At 40.4% G+C, this 21,905-nt stretch overlaps 1 protein-coding gene across 2 annotated transcripts in view; it reads right to left on the bottom strand.

Moving 5' to 3' along the window:
- The window catches only part of LOC131983410 (serine/threonine-protein kinase BRSK2-like), a 131,901-nt gene that overhangs the window by 63,551 nt on the left and 46,445 nt on the right, over positions 1-21,905 (bottom strand). For both annotated transcript variants that reach the window (XM_059348129.1, XM_059348130.1), the window contains exon 2: positions 95-189. In XM_059348129.1, coding sequence (XP_059204112.1) covers positions 95-189 — 95 coding nt within the window. The remainder of the gene's footprint in view (positions 1-94; positions 190-21,905) is intronic.

The raw sequence follows: 21,905 nt of genomic DNA, 5'->3' as shown, positions 1-21,905 counted from the left end.
GTTTCTTACCGACAGGTTAGGGAGGACATGGATGTCTTTATCACACAGACACACACACACACACACACGCACAGTGTATAAACCAGAGTCTTACCTTCATGAGAACAGACTCGCTGAGCTTTTCTCTGTTGACAATCTTTATGGCGACTTTCTGACACGTGACACAGTGGATGCCCAGCTTCACCAGACCTGAAACACAGAAATCAAACAAAATTCACATCAAGTCTGTCTGATTCACACTGCAGGAACAAGGGGACACTCAAAATGTTGTGATGTGCAGGAAACAGAGAGAGGTTATGATGGCAGGAGGGAGGACTCAGAAGATGAGCTGTGGATCTGAATTAATGACACAGTCAAGGCTGCCAGAAGCTGCAGGAAACCAAAAATGAGTCGGCTACTTTAAATATAAGCCACAGACTGCACAAAACCCGAAGAATACAGATAAAAACAGACTCCCACTGCCACTCAGGTTCATCTGTGACCCTGCGAACAGAAGGTGTGACAGAATAATTTCCCAGGTGTCATCACATGACATAAGTGTCAACCTTAAAAGGATCTGATTGTTTTATCACACAAGATAGACTTTTAGCTCTCCAGTGGTAGCTTTTTATGTACAGGGCTTAAAAAGCTGGGAACATTAGACCTTTTTTCACTAGTAATGATTCTATGGACAAATGTTTTGAAGCAATAGCCCCACTTAAGTTCACTTATTAACACATTAGATCTTGTTTATGTGTTGAACCTGCAGGAAGTCAGTGACCAGGCCAGCAGCTCATGACTCCTCGTCTGACTCTTTCTCAAAATCTCTATCTGTTTCTTCAATACTTTTATGGGCACATGTACATACTTTAACTATTGAACCCTCCTCTATGGCTGCCTCAGTGATCAGGCTCATTACAATGCCTTTAATGTAAAATCAATCTTGTGAAAATTTTACCTTTTATTGCAGTTAAACTGCAATTTGATCAGAATTATTGAGCCACTTAACAACGGAAACATTGATAATTTGGTTCTTCCATCTCTGTGTTAATGAGGGTTACATGACATTTAAAGGTTTCCTTCACTATTGTCAATATGAGTTCAGGATGTAACGGTTCTCCAAATGCACGGTTTGGTTCAGATGTTTTTTTTTGTGTGATGAATAATACATTAAATATGTAAAAAGTACACTAGAGAACATTCAGGTAGATTAACTTTACTTCAGTCTGCACATTTCAGACAACAATTTACTATCTTTCTCTGTAAACTTCTGATCTACAAAACTTCAGACATATTAAATTACAAGATGTTTCATATTGTTCCTGGCAAAGAGTAGAAAACATATTTCCTCTGTGTAGAATCAACTGACAGACATCATCAATCTGAGGAAATGTAATTCTGTAGTTCAGAGATTATTTTTTACAGTATTATTCAGAGTTTGGCGGCATCTCTCGCTACGACAGCTGATATTTGGATGCAAACATTGATAAAAGAGACGGGGCTTGTAAACTCAGACGGCAGATAATATGGATGAAGACTCGAAGCTAACAACTTGATCTGCAGCACACGAGATCTGTGATGTAGTGCTGCTGTCTCTCGATATAAGTTGTGGAAGTATCCTGTGTTCCAGATCTCATTGTTCAGGAACTGGTTAGAGTAATATTTAATACAATATATACATAGACGCAGGCAATTATAAAAATCACCCTGAGATAATCAATCAAGTCAATCAAAAATCAAAACTACTTTATTCACACCCAAGGGGAAATTCAGTCAGTCTGGTAGAATTTCTTGAAGACGTTTAGACGTTTCTCTGTAGCTCTGATCCGTTAGAGGAATCACACAGACAGTCTGCTGCCTGTTTGCTCACATGTAGTAGGTTCCTCTGTGACTCTCTGCTGTATGTTGTTTACACATCATAAACCAGGCAGATAAAAATGCAATCCACTTGCATACTGCAAGTCTCTTTTTCATTATGCACTTCTGACAAGTCACCTGACGCGACTCCAGCTCCGTAACAGAAATGTCAACACGCACTACCTTTATCTTTTTACAGCCACAATGGCTCCATCCATCTCTATCAAAGCTGTGACACCAGGGAGGATGTTTTACTTTGTACTGGAGGCCTGCAGACCGTGGTGGAAATGCCAGTGCGCATATGCACCTCTTCATTACCTCGGTTGCTGCATATATATATTTTTCACAGGAGATGAGTGTCTCAGTATTTGAAAGGTGATTTCCCTGCGGGGTCTTGCAAGGAAACAAGTAGATCCATAAGCAGCGGGGGTGTTTGGGCCAATATGGCAGCCTGGGGGCTCTTTTATGTCTCCAGTTAGAACTGAAATGGCATCCTGGGCGACATTCTCAGGGTCTCATTGATCTTGTTGTCAGAGCAGAGCGAGAACGGCTACGACTGCTTCCCACGACACGGAGCTGAGGAAGTCTGTAAAGACTGCTGTCTGCGCATGCACGCACGCACACACACACACACACTCACAGGAACAGAAACAGTAACAAGGTTGAGCAGGAAACTAAAGAAAGTTGTGAAACAGGGACAAAGCGGCCTGGAGCGTCAGTCATAAACACTGTGTGTTACGGTCTCTTTCTAGAGGCTGAGCCATCACTCGTCTCCACTAAATGGTCATTTAAATATTCACCCTGAGCCCAGAGCAGCTGTTGATTTGAGCTGCAGGTGGAATGGGTTGTTTTGGTTTTATGGCACATTTATTGTCCGCTTCAGTCTCAGAGCTCAGCAGCAAACAGCAAGAAAATGGTTCACAGCTAAAGTGACGCTTAAAACAGAGATTACAAAGGAGTGAATGTGGTTCTGATGGATTTGGAACAAGGTAGCTGTTAACCAAGACTTTAGGGTTAGAAAAGGTTTAAAGCGATAAAAGTTCTGCTCACAACAGGCCAAAATATGATACGTGATAAATGAATAAAAAAGTATGCCAAATTACTACAGCATGATGCTGTCTGTCTGCAAGACGTCAAGAAAATAACTTTTAAAATGTTGGTTTTCTGAATGGAGTTTGGTTCATCAGAGCTATGCTGTGCAGGAGATCCTCGATGCTGATCAGCTTTTGTGACTTCAGGGACACACAAAGATGTCGTTGTCAGTATTTAATTAAATATAGGTTGAAAAGAATTTGCAAATAATTGCATTCTGTTTTTAAATATATTTCACGCAGGTCCCAACGTTTCGGTAACCAAACACATAATTAAATATTTGCAGATATTATTAGCAAACAAGGCATTTATATCCACAACATCATCTAAAAGAATGATTTTTAGGAGAAAAATAAAAGAATAACCCTGCTAAAGGTCATAGAGACAGAGCAGTGCAGGGTTAGTATTTAGGACTTCATCTGTGCTTCAGAAAGTGATAACGGTGATATTTGGTCACAGGAGAAATAAAAATGATGACCAGGTCAGGAATCTCCTCCTGAATGTGACTGAAGATAAAATACTTTGGACTGAGCAAACAAAGGAAAGTGCAGTATAAGTGATGTTATGTTTCCATACAGCGTGCTTCTGAGGAACAAAAGGTATTTAAGGTTTATACTGCAGTTGCATGGCTCCACTGAGGCCGATAACAATGACTGATCTCAGCTAAAAACACATTTGTGCTCCAATAATCTTCTGTGGAGCTTTTTTTCCTCATAATGTCTCCTCTGATACCGACACGTGAGCGCTCCTGTCTGAACACTGCTACATGTTTCTGATTCAATCCAGGGAGAAAATCATAACAGCACTTTATGTTTGACATGTTTCATTGTGCTTCTCAGTTATTAGAATCATTATGCAGCTCAAAACGAGGCACTGAAGTCATAATCTCTGACATTTTCACATCAAAACCGTCACGTTGTTTCTCTCTGTCTCATTACAAAATAACTGAAATAACTCACATCACATTAAATGTTTGAGTCCTGTATTGTCTGTTCTTTGTTCATGTTTTACACATTAGACCAGCAAACAACAATAAAATATAGAAATTAAATAACAGAGATACACATTCTGCTGAAGGATGTAGAATACATGCATACAATTAGGAAAGAAATATGATGCATTTATGTATTTCATGTTTTTTGTTACAAGGTCAGTTTCCTTTCGAGGAAAAATAAAGTTAGGGGACAATACTTTCAGAAAAAGAAAAGAAGTGCGGAAAGGAAAGTCTTTTACTTTGCTCTCAAAAAGATAAGGCATTTTTCAAAAAACATGGTTAGTCAATTTTGGAAAATTTGCATGTTTTTTTCTAATTTTTAAGGTAAATGACATACAAATGAAGGATGACAGATCTGACCACTAATAGGGCAGCTTTTAATTTATTTTTATTATTATTATTATTTAATTTATGTACTGTTTGTATTTATTTTTCTCTTATTCTTACTTATATGTGGTCATTTCAATAATGAAATGTAATTTATATCATGTGTTTCTTGTTCCTTCTTGCAAAAGACAATGAAGTTCTGCAAAAAAGAAAAAAGAAAAGAAAAGAAGTGTTTTAACATTAATAGGAATGGATTGTTGAGCTGATTTCTGACATTAACTGGTTTATGCAGATGTCCAGTTACACAGAAGACAGAAACAATGATGGAAAGACTTATTGTACTTGAGCTTATTTCAATTATGTGTTCATCTAATGAACATGTTTTGTAAGAATCAACAAATGCATTTAGATAAAATCACATCTTGTGTTAAATGTCAGGGAATAGTGGTTTAAAAAGGTTTAGAAGAAACGATTTGTGTATTTTCTGTCAGACTGGTGTGAACAGGTTTGGGTCTGAATCCGCTGCTGCTCAAAGACATAAATACCACCAACATAAAACAACAACAACAACAACAACAAGCACACAGTGACTGACGCGGTCACTGACGCACACTAACATCTGCAGCAGAGCTTTCGGAAATTAAACCAAAGAAGCCACGACTGACTCAACAATTCAACTCATTGATTTCTCTCCCCTCGGTAAATTCTCTGCTCTCCGCTGAGGCGGATCGATGATCTCCAGGACCGGCGGCAGGGACTCGCCCTCTGGTCCGGCTCCGCTCCGTCCTCCTCAGACCTCCTGGGTTCCCTCGCTGTTCCTCTGGACTTCAAGCTAGAATCACTTTCAAAGTCCCAATTAAGCTTCTTTCATGATTAAATTCTACATTTACCACCTACAGAGAACCCGTCAGAGACTCTGCTGCAGCTTTTCTTCTGATTGAGATGTTGAGCTTCTCTGAATATGGGGGAAAATACCAAGGCAACACTAACGAGGCCCTGCTGATATTTTCTGGCCTTCTTCTTACCAAACTGAGACATTTCTTAAAAACGAGGTGAAACATTTACAAAACATGGCTGTGAAATAGAGCTACTGTGTCATTAAATCATCCTGGAAAGTCTCATGTTTCTGCCCTGAGTATTATTAACATTAAAGTAAGTAAAAACCCAAGTCTAATAAATTCCTCTAAGAGGTTTTTCCCGCCTCATTTAAGGCTTTTGGACATTAAGCCGGAGCTTTTTGTTCCTTTGTAGCATCAACTAATTGGAAGCAACACAGCAGCTGATAATTATGTTGAAGGACTGACCACGGGCTCAACTGTTCCCTGAGCAGGTTGAATGAATTAACACAGCCAGCTGGAGGCACTAATCAGACGCCCTTAATGGCAAAATAAACACGGTGGGTGAATGCAACCGCTCTCTCTTTCAAATTAAATAAAGGTTGGAGACAAAGCTGAAACGGCTGACATCAGACTTTAATGAACTTTAAGTCATTATGCACCTGAAGGGCAGAACTATTGCTCATCCATCCAGGTTTTAAACTGCTCTGTCCCACTGCCACTTATTACACACACAATAACAAACATGAATACACATGCATATGCCTGAAACTACAACAAATTATGCAAGAAGAGATGTCTTTCTTTGTTTGAATTAGTTTCAATTGGGAAAGAAATATTTTTTGAGGATGGACAGAGAAACCTTCTGGTAACCAGGGATTTATCCTTCAGAATGTAACAAACTGTGGCATGTTTCACCCTGGACACTCACTGAAAAAGAGTAATCAGCAGATTTAGCAGTTTATTATCAAACTAGAAGGGCACACTGAGAGCGCAGACCTATGCAACAATGTTATTCAAAGTGAAAACTAATGGTAAAAAAAGAAAATGGTACCAGTAGTTTTTCCATAATCCTGCCGACAGGAAACCAATAAACAGACCAAAGTGAAAACAGAACCCACTGGATGGAGGTAAAGATAAGGCGTGTTTCCACTGAGTACTTTTTGGAAAGCGGCTGAGTGTTTTGGCTCCACCCACTAGTTAGTTCCCCTCAGCCTCTGTTCCCATACAAGTACTTTTGTAGCGGCTAACCAACGGAGTTAAAATGTGACCGACGCGGCAAGCAGTGTTGCCAACTTAGTGACTTTGTCTCTATATTTAGCGACTATTGAGACTCCTCGAGCGACTCTTTTTCAAAAATGCGACAAATCTAGCAACTTTTTCTTTTGTTATTGGAGACTTTTGGAGACTCGTTCCTACTCTTCTTAACAAGTAGCAGGTGTCGTCCCAAAGCACTCACAAGCGGCCTACTCCTCCCGCAGCAGTCTCTCCCAGCTGCAGTCAGAGCAGGAGATGTTAACCCCTCGGCGTCAAGTTTGCACCCTTCTGCAAATGAATCACACATGCACAAACGCTACCTGAGCTGCTAACCGGTGAAGTTGGGCGGATCCTCTCTCTCAAGTCACACCCATAGCGGCTCACTAGAGGGAATAGTACCTAATGGAAACGCGGCTATAAAAGAAACACAGTCAGCCTGAGCTCAGGAAGTCACTGCAGCATCTGTTGAGCGTTTTGTTCACTCCATGAACACATTTAGAGCCGCTGGACGAGGATGTTTCTGGTCCAGCAGGAGTAAAAACTGTACCCTGACATGTGGGAATGTGTTATTTTGAAGTCGACAGCTGCTGCTTTACTCTCTGTCCTTCAGTGATAGTGAGACTGAGGGGAACAGCAGGCTGAAGTTTCCAGGAAACTCCCTGAAAAAGGCTGAAAAACTTTCTGCTATGATGTGACAGGCGTCTGGAGACGGAAGATAAATGTGTCAAACATCCTGAATGCTGAAGTTTCCTCCCGGTGCAGGAGAGCTGGCTGCCCGCCACGCCCAGCGATTTCAGTCACGCCACTGTCAGAATACGACTTCAAGAAAACACACTGAGCAGATCGTGCACGCCACATAAGCAATCAGTGTTAATTAATGTTAACAGATCAGCGGTTTGGTGACCTTCAGCAGTCACACACTTCCTCACACCTCCATCCCAACAAACTGTGTTCTCAGTGTCAGCTTGGCTTCCAATCACTCGTCACGTCAAAATAACTTTATTACTCGGATGTAGAGTCAAAAGCATCACTGGTTTTGGCCATCAGCAATGACATGTGATGGGAACTTTAAAATGTCCAACTTAGTGTGAGATGATCCAGCTTTGGAATAAACCTGCGAATTATACTGCCCTACAAAGCCTAACTGCAGTAACTATATTTTGGTTGAAATTGAGTTGTAACTAAAAATGAACTTCTTGATGTCTGTTTTATCTTGTGACAAAGTTTTAGATTTAAATTTTGCTTTATATCAGATAAATAATAATGTAAAAATTGCAGAAATGACAAAATCCAACTCAAAAGCAAAGCTAGACTTTGACTGTGATACAGTGTAGTCTTGTATTTCTTCATTGTGTTGAATAATTATGACAAGAATAATAGAAATGATATGTTTAATTGATAGGGAAATTATTATCGTGATAGTGATTAAGTAAAAAGGTGAGACAAAATTATATCAAGACTAAAATATAGCATTACTTTTAATATTAAGTCTAAAACAAACACATCTTCGAATAGAGCTGTTAAACACTTTTAAAACAACATTGTAGTTACTGCACTCAGTTTGTGCATTACTATTAGAATATCTTACAGCAATGCAAAACTAGAGTGCAGTTACTACATTTTTGGAGTCAAATGTCAAATAAATCCTCATGATTTTTGAGCATAAAAATTACATCATCAATACATGTAGAAATAAGTGTCATATCACTTACCTACATATAACCCATTTGGCTGGCCAGTTAAAAAACTTTAAAGCCGTTTTTCTCAGTTTAACCCTTTGCGTACTTACTGCAGTTAGGCTTTGTTAGGGGCAGTCCATGGCCTAGCTTGTAACTGGAGAGTCGCTGGTTCGAATCCCGGTACTGACAGGTCTAGGACTGAAGTGCCCTTGAGCAAGGCACCTAACCCCCCCTCCACAGCTCCCTGGGCGCAGTAATGTGCTGCCCACTGCTCCTTGCATGGTGTGTTCACTTGTGTGTAAAAAAGGATGGGTTAAATGCAGAGGTTGAATTTCCCCATTGTGGGATTAATAAAGTACTCTTCTTCTTCTCGAAATCAGGCCAATAAGTAACAAGAAAATACAAAGAAAGAAGTGTTAAACATTTTTAGAAAAGTTTTTGCATTGATACATGCATACATACATTGATTTAACTATAAAATGTCCCGCTCAGAACAAACCACAGGGTCGCGGGGTTGAGGTGGAGCAGGTTCTTTAATTTTGCATGAGTACCCTGTTCTACTGAGGTGAAATGTTTGTTTTGTATGAATTATTTATTTTTAATTTTTCAAAAACAGGTCACCCTGTAACATTTGTTGCACAAACCGTTCTTTATGTATCAAGAAAGATGAGCTGTTTGTGTTTTGTGAGCATCACAGTTCACAGAACATTATCCTCTCAAGACTCAAGGTCAGGAGAGCGCTTTATGGAGCTTTCAACCACTTCTCACTGTCTTCCTGAGCAGATGGAGTCATTCTGAATTTTGTATTTGGAGAATCATGGAACTCCTTATAACAAAGTATGAAAATTCAGTCACATGATAAAAGATAACGTGATAATATGCAGTGAGGAAGAACATGAGATGTGGATGAAAGTGTTGGAAAAAGCTAGAAGGTCGACCTTAAGTTAAGCTTTTGTTTTTGATACAGTTAATCTGGCGTCTTAAAGACCATGTAAGTTGGACACAAAGCAATAACAAGTGGATAGGGATGTGACCAGATCTTGTGCCACGAGATCTTGCGAGATCAAACTTGACCGCGTTAAAAATCTGTCACGCGAGATTTGTGAGCTATCCAAACTTCTATTTGTGACCGACCTGTGGGGGCAGTAACAGGAAAAGAAGAAGGGGAGGAGAAGGAGGGGAAGCAGCAAGCAGCCAGAATGACGTTGCAGGGGCCGGCGGCTTGTTAAGAAGAGTAAGAACGAATCGAATCGGCACAGTCCTGCTAATAGGGTAACAGTTAGCTCTGTAGCAGTACAGTGTGTATGTGCTGCTGTTGCAGGAGGTGTTCACTTAGCGACCTCTGTTTGTTTACAACAAGCACCGGACACTCTGTACACAGTTAGCGATGCCGGTTAATTCACGATCGATATGTTTATGATCAGCGGAGATGCTGTGCATAATTAGCCATGCTGCTTTGTTTGATCAGCTGCTGATGTTGTGTACAGTTAGCGAAGGCAGCTACAGTTGCTTCTCCCGTGTTTAATCCGTCGCTTATGTGATCACGGTCGAAACTGTCTCTAAGCGTTTATGCGTCGATCCAAAACCATACATCACCTCTGGAGTCTTGTAAATCCCTCTGGGGGCCTTTTTGTAATGGAGACAGTACATATAGTTTGCACTTTAAAAAAAGACAAATATTTTATTTTATCTCTTATAAATTTTAGTTTTAGTTTCAATTTGTGGAAGAAGAAGTTTATTAAAAGCTCATGCCTGCATCAAGCATGTAAAGAGTTATAATAAAACATTTTAAAATGCATGTGCAACTCAGTTAAATAAAAGTCTGTTGGTACAGTCATATATTGTGTCATTGTAGTTTTCTTAAAATCTCGTATTGTTCTTGTGAAAATATCGTATACCAAATATCGTGTCTCGTCTCGTCTCGTGAGCTGAGAGTATCGTCACACCCCTACAAGTGGAGGATTTGGACATATGAAAAGAAAACATTGATGTCAGCACATTTTATAAAACTAAAGAAAATAAAGGCTCTAAAATCCAAACTACTGCTGAAAACCCGTCTGTTTACAACAGAGTCACCTGCTCTACATGAGTTGAATCGACTCAGCATCAGCTCAGGGAGCACACACCCAGAGATATCGTCTTTTCTTTGTCAGATCAGTGTTTTGGCATAGAGAAATCTTTTTAATCATGCGATGCTCGGGGCTCCTGAAGCTGCAAGGCCACAGTCAGACACCCACACACTCAAAGTGTTCTGGAAACTAGCCACTGAAGCCAAGAGTCAAGAGGGAGCCTCTGCACCACTTCAGGCTGAGATCTCTGACAGCAGAGTGAAGGGCATTCCTCCTCTACCAGAACCTTAACACGGCTGGTAATAGGCAGTTGGCTTTGTGTGAATGGTAAAGAATGGAGAGAAGGAAGGAGACAGAAAGGAAAACTGGAGCAGAACAGTAAACTTGCAGCTAATTGAGCTATAAATAGAAGCACAGTCGAGCACAAAACATTCTTAGGTACACTTGTTTCTTCTCACTTCACGCCAGTGGGGATTGAATAAACTTTGAACAGGCGACTGTAACCATGAACAACGACAACAACAACTACAGCTTTGTTGATCAAGCACAGAAGGAAATCTGAGGATTTCTGTCTGATCCACTACAGCAGCTCAGGAATCCTCCGAAGAGCTCAACACACCTCAGAGTCTCACATTATGAGGAGTGAACTATCAGATTGTAATACAGACACGGATAAAGGGAAAGGTCCGGAAAAGGAAACTCGAACCAGGTGACACTACTGTGTGACACTTTAAATTTGTCGGTGTGTAGTTCAGACAGAGAACATTTGCCCTGAGACTGAACCCTGATCTATTCTGTTTTTCTACATTTTATGCACCATGAACACGGTAGCAGAAGTTGCTCCCTTTAAAAAAATAAAACTGATTTTTACTGCATTTTGTGTAGTGTTTCTCCGTGAGTGGGGCTCTTACACACACAGCAGAAAGTTAAAAGTTGACGACAGCTGCACTCGTCGCTGTGCATGAAAACTTTCTAAGTAAAATCACCAAAACAAAGGAGCACGCTCAATTTAGCTGTATAACTGGAAGCAATTGAAGATATCATTAAAAGAAAACTTTGAAGTGAGAATTCACGGAGGGGAAAAATACTCCGAAGTGTCCTGGGCAGAGAGCGATGGTGCAGAGAGAGAGACAGCGTGGAGAAGAACCTGTCACCCAGCAGCAGAGCGAGCGGTGTGGAGCCCAGCGGGACTCTGATGGAGTTTCCCGGCCATCAGGGAGCCATCTGCAGCTGTCTGAGGAGATTGATGATCCCGCTGCCTCTCACATTAGAATCAGACCTAACACACACCAAAACTGAGCTCTGGCCTATTAACATCCCATTACTGAGACAGAGAATATCCTTTCATTTACACTACACACCCAAACAGAAAGGACACTCAGTCAATACATATTCATCTACACCTCATATTAACCATAAAGATATCGACTGATGCTACTTTGGGCCTGTAATTGCACACCTCGCTGTCAGTCATTTGATATCATGCCTCTTTGTTCCAACCAATCATGTGAGCAGAGAGCACCCTGCTGCTCTGTAGCATTGATCAGCTGCTGGTTAGTGACGAGGCTGAGCGGACAGAGAGTGAGACTGTGGTTTGCTGCCCAGTGAGGCTAATGAGATCACCCAGACAGAAATGGGCCTAAACATTGATTTCATACCATGAATTAGGCATCAGTGACTGTTGAGCTGTCCCAGTCCTGGTCCCAGATCAGTGAAGAAATATTGGATTTGAAATAATCATAGTTTGGTTGGACAGCTGTGTTTTTTAATCAACACTGTGCAGGAGAGGAGATAATTCAAAGAAAATAACTGGTGTGTGGCCAGAAGCACTTCAGCCTCATCAAAGGCTTTTCTACTCTATGTATAGCATGTAACACGACATCAGGTATGTACGTTTAAATTAAACATGAGACTTAATGTATAAAAGATGTATTGAAGTGGCCAGGAGGAGCTGGTTACATTACATGTGATGGCATCCAGCAGAGCGCTCAACTACAGACTACAAGAATATTGAAAGCACAAAGCTTCCAGCCTGTGGACGACAGAAGCTGCCAAATCAAAAATTAATTGATTGATAAACTACTAGATAAATAAGTTAATATGCACTCCGATGTTGTTAAATGAATAGGTGAAAAGTGTGACCCCATGCCACGCTTTGAATGACCTCATTTGCAAAGATGTATAAAGAAATGTGCAAAGAAAATAATAGAGATATAAATAACATTGGGATAATACACTTAAAAAAATAATACATAAATATATATGAAGAATAAAAAATACATTTAAAAATTAAATTAATTCAATGACATTAATGAATTACATTTTTAAAAAAAGGAATTCAATCACCAATTAATCAACATAATTTTGATATATTTAATGTCATATTATATATTATATCATATTAGAAAAAAGGATAACATAGAATGAAATAAATACGTTGACTAGGGATGGGTGTTTGGAAGAAACTTGCCAACTCGATTATCTATCACGTTAACGATCAATTTATCGATTAATCGCAGCATGCATACATTGGCAAAATAAAATATATATATACAGTACTGCGCAAAAGCCTGTTTTGATAACGGATGCTTTAATTTTGAAAGGATGATAAGAGACTTCATGTTGATGGCAAAACTCAACTGAGATCAAACTGTAAAGATAACGTCAAGGAGTTTAATGTTTTATGTTTTAGCCCCAAAGAGGCTTCTTATTTATCTTCATATTTAAATGTGTTTTGTGTTTGAATAAGTTTTGGATCAAATTAAACTCAGTAATTCATGCTAGCAGTAAGCTAATTTAGTTTTCTCAAATTTATCCTCTTGTATTTCTGTGTGTTTTATAATTGTTATTGCAGTTTGCCAACTGTAGCTTTATCAGTTCTGATATGCAGTCAGAGATAAAATTAGAATAAATTGGATGAAAAATTCCACATGATCGACCAAAATCTTAACAACCGTGAATGCCTCATTGATTAATTATTCCCATCCCTAACATTGACTGATATGTACCTGTGTCCAGCGCATACATTTTAAAAATATATAGTCAGACTTGGCTTGAATAGGTCAAAGGTTAAATCCAGCCAATCTAAAACCCTGTTGACCCAAACAGAGAACAGCAACATGATGCCACAGCAATTAAAAAGGAGCCGTGGGGAAAAGAGACGTAACGCGTCAGATTTCCTGCCGTTCACAGTTCACACCTCCTCAGAAAACATATTTCTCCTGTTATGATGCCGACACACCACAAGATCCAGATTACTCCGATCCACTGAGGAATCAGACAGACCAGACTGGATTACACTGAATACAGTTTGGTCTCAGACATTACGAGTCCAGAGGTCCTCTAACATAGTATAACAGCCACTATATAGTTTACAGTTTATATTATTACTATTATTAGATAATTCATTAATATTAGGTGTGTCACCAGGATCATAAATGTATCAAAAGTGTTCAACAACAGTCACTTTCCACTTCTTCTACAATCATTTCCACTCATCAGAAACACCTAAATACTAATGCTGATCATATAAAAAATAATGCTGCTTTGGTAAAAAAAAAAAAAGAAACAGCTGGAAAAGATGACTTGAGAAGTGCTTACCTGTTTTCAGATCAGTATTTGGGAGCAGGAAGCAGCCGTCCAATCAGCAGAGAGCATGAGGAGAGAGCAGAGGAGAAGAGACCAATGGTTAGCTCTCGACAGAAATCTACCAGGCAACAGATGATGGAGACGCTCAGCTCAGACAGCCAATCAGCTCTCAGTTGCTTGTGGGTTTAACTACTGTAAAGTCAGGCTATTTTTGCTTTGAACAATTAAATTACTTTCATTCTGCTCCATTTAAACACACACACGCTGTACAGGCAGTGAGACAGGATGTGTGTCAAGGTTAGCCTCCCCTCCTCCATCATCCCCTCCCCCCTCCTCCCCCCTTCTCTCCCCTGACAATGTGAGTCAGATTTAATATACTGAATATGATTTCCCCTTCCTCCCACCTTCTCCACATTTTAACAAAACCAGCTCTTTTTCTCCATTAATGAGATAATCAGCTCCTCCTTTCTTCCCCCTCTCTTCCCTCCGTCAGTGAGCAGAGAGGGGGAGGAAAGGAAGACGAGGGAAGCCGAGGAAGCGGGTCAAGCCTCGAGAGGGAGAGGAAGAGGGGGAGTAAAAGGCTTCATGCAGTGTTCAGGTCGTATCAGAAGAGGAAACAACACTGGATGTCACAACTAATCAACAGAACACAAACTGCAGCAGAAAGATATCAACACAAATAAAAAAACACGTACAGAAAATATCACTGAGAGGTTTTATTTTCATTTTCTTCAGCTGCCAGAGTCGACACACGACGGAGCCGACAGAAACATGCCCTACTTACTGTACAGCAACCAGGGAGCTCAGATCCAAGTATCAGCAGATTATTGGACTAAATACTCTAATAAAAGTCCCACTGTCATATAAACATCAGATCACTTGCCTGCTTCTGCTTAGTGCTACTCTGTTTGTCAAAGCCACTGCAGAATTTCTTCTAGGGTTGGGTGACTGGACAAATCAGCTGAGTGCATCGTTCGTTGTTGTTTTCTTTTGCTAATTTAACGGTCTGCCTCCAAAGGAGTGAGATCTGCTGCTCAGCTGTGCGATATATCAGCTGTCACTGTTTTTGTGGCCGATTAAAACTATTTAACATAACGCCCAACCTTTATTCCTTCTGTGGCTCAGGAGGATTCATTTTGATTTTTTGAGGAAGTTTTTGTGTTGCTAAATATTCCTATAATGAAACAATTCATTCATTTAATATGCAATAGACTTTCTGTATTTTATGATGTGTTAAATGTGAACGTCTTTAGTCTCTCTGACTAAGAAATGTCACCACACAAGTTCTGCGTCTTCAAATCAAAATCTGTTCAATTTAACAAAAATCAAAAGGGTCTATAAAACACTCTTGACTCACATCTAAACCAATCGGCTGTGAGATCAGGTGAGAGTATGGCGTTTCCCATCATGCCCTGGGTCTTACAGTCAGTGAGCAACTGCAGTGCCTTAAAACTGTGGTTATCAAGTGAAAGCTGTATGCTTGTGTGGCCTTAACATGAACTGTTTCTGTTCCTAAGCAGCCAGTGTGTGTCTGTAACAACACATTACCTGTCACCTTTTCATTAAAACTCCTTAAAAACTTTCCCAGCTCAACCTGTGTCTGTTTCCAGCCCTGCAGTCAGCATTATTTAACCATGACAAGGGTGTACAGTGAGGGGGCTGAGAGCTCTGTGTGTCACATCAGAACAGAGCACCACTGGATAGCGACATGATGTCCTGTAAAGCCACAGTGGAGCTGCAGGTGAGCAGATTCAGTTTTGTCAGTGACAGCAGTGCTCTCTTTTATCTGCTAACTCTCATCACAGCTTACAAATATTCTCATATTGTTTCATTCCAAAAAATTCTTAAGGTCAGAAGAAGTTAACCTTGTCAATATTTCCCAAGAAAAACAAAGGTTGGTGAACTAAAAATACATGAAAAGTCAGATAAATTAACAGAATTGTGTATTTCTGTAGATTATCTTGACACCTGTCACATTATGTCATGGGCCTTCGGAGGGACTCCAGCCCTGAGAATCTGTCTCATCAGTGATTAAGGCTGATGAAATGTGAAGGCACTTATTTTTTTAATTTTACCCGTCAAAAATAAAACTCCACAAAGCATACATTCAGCCTGTACATCTGTCTGACAGCCGCTGTAATCGTCCCAAAACGCACCACACGAGACTTCAACAGAGGACGCTGCGGCACTGACAGCACACTCTGGAAGTCTTTTAGACAGCTCTCAGGCCGGTTTAATGGGCACGAGAGAGCCTCGCTGCCAACGGGCCATCAGAAGGAAATCTTGTCATGACCAGAGAATGGCAAAACTTTCAGCTCTTCACTTTAATGAGTTCAGTTTTATGTAACTCACAGGATTGAGGGGGAAGCAGTAGCACGCAGTAATTAACCCACTGGAGAGAGAGAGAGAGAGAGAGAGAGAGAGAGAGAGAGAGAGAGAGAGAGAGAGAGAGAGAGGGAGAGAGAGAGAGAGAGAGAGAGAGAGAGAGAGAGAGAGTAGGGGAAAGATCCAAATCTGAGTAGGATGAGAAGAAGAAAAAAACGAGGAAAAGGAGCTTCACGTCCTCGTTCAGCCACATGATGAAAGAAGAAGACAGAGAGGAGGAGGAGGAGGAGAGACACTTCTGACAATACAGAAAAGTGGTGATGATGCCAAGAGGTGCAGCCAAACTCCCAATCCGCTGACGCAACCCCCCCCCTCCAAACTTATTACAGTAAAACCTCCTCGTCTTTGGTGCTTTTACTCCGAGCATGAGTCGACTTGTATCGTTACACTGTGCAACACTTTGATCTGCTCAGTGTTAAAGTGGAAGAAGCAGAGGAATCAAAGAGGTTGAGTGCCTTGCTCAAGGTCCAACTGACACACTGCGCTCAGATCAATACTGATGAAACTCCCAGCTGCTCAGAGACGCAGCTGCCTTTTCATTTGCAAGCCAGTGTTTTACTAATGGCCATCTTCTAAATTAATTCTGTGCAGGGAGTTAACAACGTCAGGCAGCCGAATAATTCAGATACAGTTTCAGAAGAAGCACAAGATAAAGCTGAGACAGTCTCTCAGGAAGCTGCTGATTAAGATTCATTTCACTGAAAGATAAAAAAAATATCAACTTTTTTGTTGCATATTGAAACTAATGCAAACCACCTGCTACAGAAAAAAACATGTAAAACACTGAACATCCTTGTCGAATGTTCCACTCAGTTTTGTAACCTTAAGCTCATTCACAAATATTTGGAAATGAGCTCAAACTTGTAAAAACACTGGCATGTTTTTTCTAAATGAAGCAGAGTTTGTTGGCAGTTCTGTTGCAGGGTATAAATGTTTGTTTATTTCTGCAGTGTTGAAAAGGTTTTTATGAAATGTGTCTAAAAAAGTAAGCAGAAGTCCTGTTTTCAGATTGGTTTAAGTTAGTGTTATTCCATATTTTTCTTATGCCAGGAAAATAGTGTATGTGTCAGTACTTTCTGACCTCCTCTGCCTCTCAGAAAATCATCATAATTTATTTCATTTTTGGAAAAGGAACTGCAGTTTGTAGCAGAGGCTACTCAACTAGGAAAAGTGCATTTGCATTTGGACTTTGAGTATATTTAAAAGTGCTACATAAATCAGGTCAGTTATTTTTATTACATTTGGTGCTCTGGTGAGTATTTGTGACTGTGTTTGTGGGACTAAATCAAAATAAACAACAGTGTGTGTGTTCATTGTGATGAAGAAACAACAGTGTTTTTAACAACAATGGAGCTCTGTGCGCAAAGAAAGCAGATACAGTCATGGAAAAAAAATTTAGACCATTGTTTTCTTCAATTTCTTGTTCATCTTAATGCCTGGTAGAACTAAAGGTTTGTTTGGACAAATATAATGATAACAACAAAAATAGCCCATAAGAGTTTAATTTAAGAGCTGATATCTAGACATTTTCCATGGTTTTCTTGATAATAACCAAAATCATTATCTGTTATATCCGGCTGTGACACACAATAATTTACTTACATGTAGTATATTCAACAACTACTGTGTCACTGTTCATATCATTGATTGATGGTCAAAATGGACAGAAGTAGCTGTCTTTGCTCTGGGCCTGCAGCAGCAGCAGCAGCAGCCTCTGCAGGCTCGGCGTGCTGCAGACACACTGTGAGCCTGCAGCTAACTGGAGACTTTTAATGAGAAAGCAGACGTCACACAGGGGAGACACGGGCATGGAGAGAAGCTTCCCTCCACAAACAGGTAGACATGTATGCTTCATCTGCTCAGCGTGATGCCACTTTGAATTCAACAACACTAATGAGTTGGTGATTTTCAATTTAAATCTTTCATGCCTCCCTCGGCGGCGTTCATTTGCTGACGCGGAACCGACTGTTTTTCCATACGTTTGAATTCTCATTTTCCTCTTTTGAATAATTCTGTATCCAGTTGTGGCCCGCTGGTAATTATTTCCAGCACGGACTTTTCCGACGCCAACGCGCTGACAGCACATTACATTTCAATTACTCTTGATGCTAATTCTGTACTGCAAGACTAGGAAACAATGAGACTCATTTCTGTCTCTTTTTCTGTCTCAGTGCCTTTCAGCTGCTTCCATCCTGTGTGGGAGAATGAGCAGGAAGCTCAGAGAGTGAAACATGCTGAGGGAGCACCAAGGCTTCCCTCCTGGAGGGTCAGATATTAAAGAGTACTACTGCATTTGTATGCATTGTAGTTTCTCTGCCAGTTTCGGTTTGTAACTCACAGAATATAAATTGACCTACAGAATTGTTTGGTTATGAGAAAAGTAAATAAGTAATACATAATAATGAAATCTCATAATTACTCATACACCAGACACACAGAAGGCTGGAAGTAAACACTGGCAATCTGCTCGCATGGTTTAAAAATATTAATACAGAAATTGAAGTCTGCTGCAATCACATCATTATACAAAGCCAATAATAGGCATGTATTTTGCATATATTGTGCAATATTTATATTTCGTTGCTCCCTCCTCTTCTCTTCTCTTTCCTTGTCCTAGGTGTGGATGTTTAAAAAGCTCCGTCTCTCTCTGACGGAGGTTGCAGCTCATCTTGTTTTTCTTTCTTGTTTTCTCTTTTTTCTTATTTTATAGTATAGTTATTTAACCGTTTAGAGGCTCATCCTCTCCCTCCTTTGTTGTGTTTGGACCTCCTCACTCTCATTTGGTTTGTTATTTCTGGTAAACTTCTGGGCTGATAAAATGTATATGTTCACTTTGGAAACTCACTTTTATGTTCATTCATTTTCATTACCCTTCTCTGCTCATCCGCACTCAGGTCGCGGGGGGTTGGAGCCTATTCCAGCTGACATTGGGCGAGAGGCGGGGTACACCCTGGACAGAGCGCCAGACTATCTCAGGGCTGACACATAGAGACAGACAACCATTCACGCTCTCATTCACACCCACAGGCAATTTAGAGTCACCAATTAAACCTAAGTGCATGTTTTTGGACTGTGAGAGGAAGCCAGAGTACCTGGTGAGAACCCACGCTGACACGGGGAGAACATCCAAACTCCACACAGAAGAGCCGCAGGCCGGAGTCAAACCGGCGACCCTCTTGCTGTGAGAGTGCTAACCACTAGACCACCGTGTAGCCCTTCTCTTTGGTGAAGTTTTGTTGCTGCCTCAAATTAGATTTGAGAAAACAAACCTTGTCTTTCCCTTGCATCTGCACCTCCTGGTAACTGTAATTTCCTAAATAATAATGTCTCCCAGCCTTTTAAAATAAGAAACAATATAGAAAGATGTACAATAGATCTTTTTGACAATGTTTATCATTATATCGCCAATAATATTCCATTTTACGTGTTGTATCTGCCTTGATTCTGGAAAAAGACATCACTATCTTTTGCAGATATCCTTTAACAAGCATGGGGACATTATGGAAACATGACAAGAAGTTGTTGGAGTAGGTATTGAACAAAAATCATCCATACAACAGCATATATTCAAATAATAAGTCTTAGTGATAGAAACTGAGCTGTTTGCCAATGCTGAAGGTATTCCATCACAAACATTAAATCTGTGCAACCTGCTGTTCCTCCTGAACACACGGCTCCTGTCATTTCAATTTCTACTTCAAATTGAGTTCTTGACCCTGAAAACATCGCCCCGGGATTCAGTATCAAGTCTCCGTTTCTATCAGTGTCACAGTTCTAGCTGAGAAAAACAAAAAAACAATGAGTATGAGATCTGTATCACCACCAGAAAGGAATCAGTTATTCTTTAACCCATCGGGGATCCGTCCAGAACACGAGACAGCCCACTGACTGACAGGTGAGAACAGGTGATACATCTGAACCTGATTGATCCTGAAACCATCTTGAAGTGCCAGAGGAGCTAATTTCATAACAATGCTAAACAGGACAAGTCATAACTGTACATTTGAACTGATTAAACATGAATCCATACACTCAGTGGACATGTAACCCCAGTGTTTGTTGAAATATTCAGCCCTGCAGCAAAGCTTTCACTGCCTCCAGTTGGAGCTTCATAATTAGTCTCTGCCTGCTTTGTCACCTTCTCCAGAGAGCCTGTTCACTCCTCAGCTCCTGGCCTCCTCTCTCTCTCTCTCCTATCTCTATCTTGGGCTCTCGCTATCACACCGATAACTCAAAATTTCCTGTGCAAATTAATTTCCAACATGACTCCGACCTGACTCGACTCGCCTGTCAGACCGCGGCTGTTAATGAGCCCTGATGTCTCTCTCACAAAAGCACAGCAATTACTAATATAGCAACGACACATGAGCGACCTGCACCTCCCCGAGCAGCACACACACACACACACACATACACACACACACACACACACACAGCTGATGACGATGAACGTCACGGCTCTGGAGGGTCCGCCAAAGTTAATGGGAGCTTTGCTTGGGGCCTCGCTGCAAGCTTCAGGAGACATAGTGCATCTCATCAGTTGTTCCACTGCTTTACTACATATAAAACGCAGGAAATCACTTTCATCATCACTTTCATCACTGCCTCTGTAGTCAGAAATGAAAAAATCAAATAATGTTACAAGACCCTGGGTATGTTATATAAAGAGACTGTGTTATTTGTTTTTCCATCATCAAGAAAATTCGGATCAATCTGAACTGTTGCAGTACTTCAGGGGAAAATCATGTCTGAGCTCTACTAAACAGAGTTTTAAGTAGAAGTGTGCTCAGCGTTTTCCAGATACATACTCCCATTCCTTTAAAAGTAGTAATACTGTAAGTAGTAATACTTAAGTAATATTTCCTTAATTAAGGCCCCAACTGGTGACAGTAGATTTACCTTTCCTCATATCTAAATGTAACAGTTGCAGTTTTAAAAATGTGGTTTACGTTGTGAAACGGTTGCAGTTTGGTTAGCTGTGCTTGTTAGGCAGCTACAGTTACATAGATTTAACCTACATTATTTCAGTAAATTAAGAACGTTACATAAGGTAACTTGGGTACGTTCAGTTAAGATAAGTCTATGTTGAGTTTTGGTTTCACATCCACCCCGACCTCTTCTCTCCATCACTTCTTATCTTTATGTCACCTGACTTTTTCCTTTGCCCAAACAATTAACATAAATATGGGTCATAATAACCTGCTTGTACAAACAGTCTCACACATTGGCAGATTTAACAAACAAATACTACACAATACTCTATTTAGTCTATTTATTCTGATTGTGGATGCAGAAATGTGCGATTATTATTCCACTACTGTGACAGATTTCTTCATTTTAAACACTGGAGCAACATGGCTGCTCTGTATAAAGAACACATTGTTAATTGACAAGATCCAGTAAATGTACTTAGCAACAGCACATTCTTTGCACACGGTTCGACTTCGTCTCATATTTGTGGTTAACTCTCCGGTTTCCTGCCGGTATGTGGACGTGTTTGCGTCACTGAGCAGCTCTCTGCCAGCATCTCCACAAGCAGCTTTGTGGCTCAGTTAGCTGACTTGGCATCCTGCTGTTGTGACCCAAATACAAACCTACTGCCTGTCTGCCAGCCGCCGCACTGCCATTGGCTGCGAGACGACATGAGAGGGGAGCAGGAGGAGGGGGCGGGTAGACGGAGATACATTTCCATCATAAAGAATTTAGAAATGTTTGTGTGAATATATGTGCTGAATGACTTTAATGTTAATCATGTGTGAGAAAAGACGCCCACATGTGAATTTGAATATTTATAGATGTGTACAAATAAACTACTGTAACATCACATATTTACTCCCATAAG

The sequence above is a fragment of the Centropristis striata genome, chromosome 2, assembly GCF_030273125.1.
Source record: "Centropristis striata isolate RG_2023a ecotype Rhode Island chromosome 2, C.striata_1.0, whole genome shotgun sequence".
In the NCBI taxonomy this organism is placed as follows: Eukaryota; Metazoa; Chordata; class Actinopteri; order Perciformes; family Serranidae; genus Centropristis; species Centropristis striata.
Note: the sequence above shows the minus strand (reverse complement) of the source record. Positions and strands in the feature narration are given on the sequence as shown.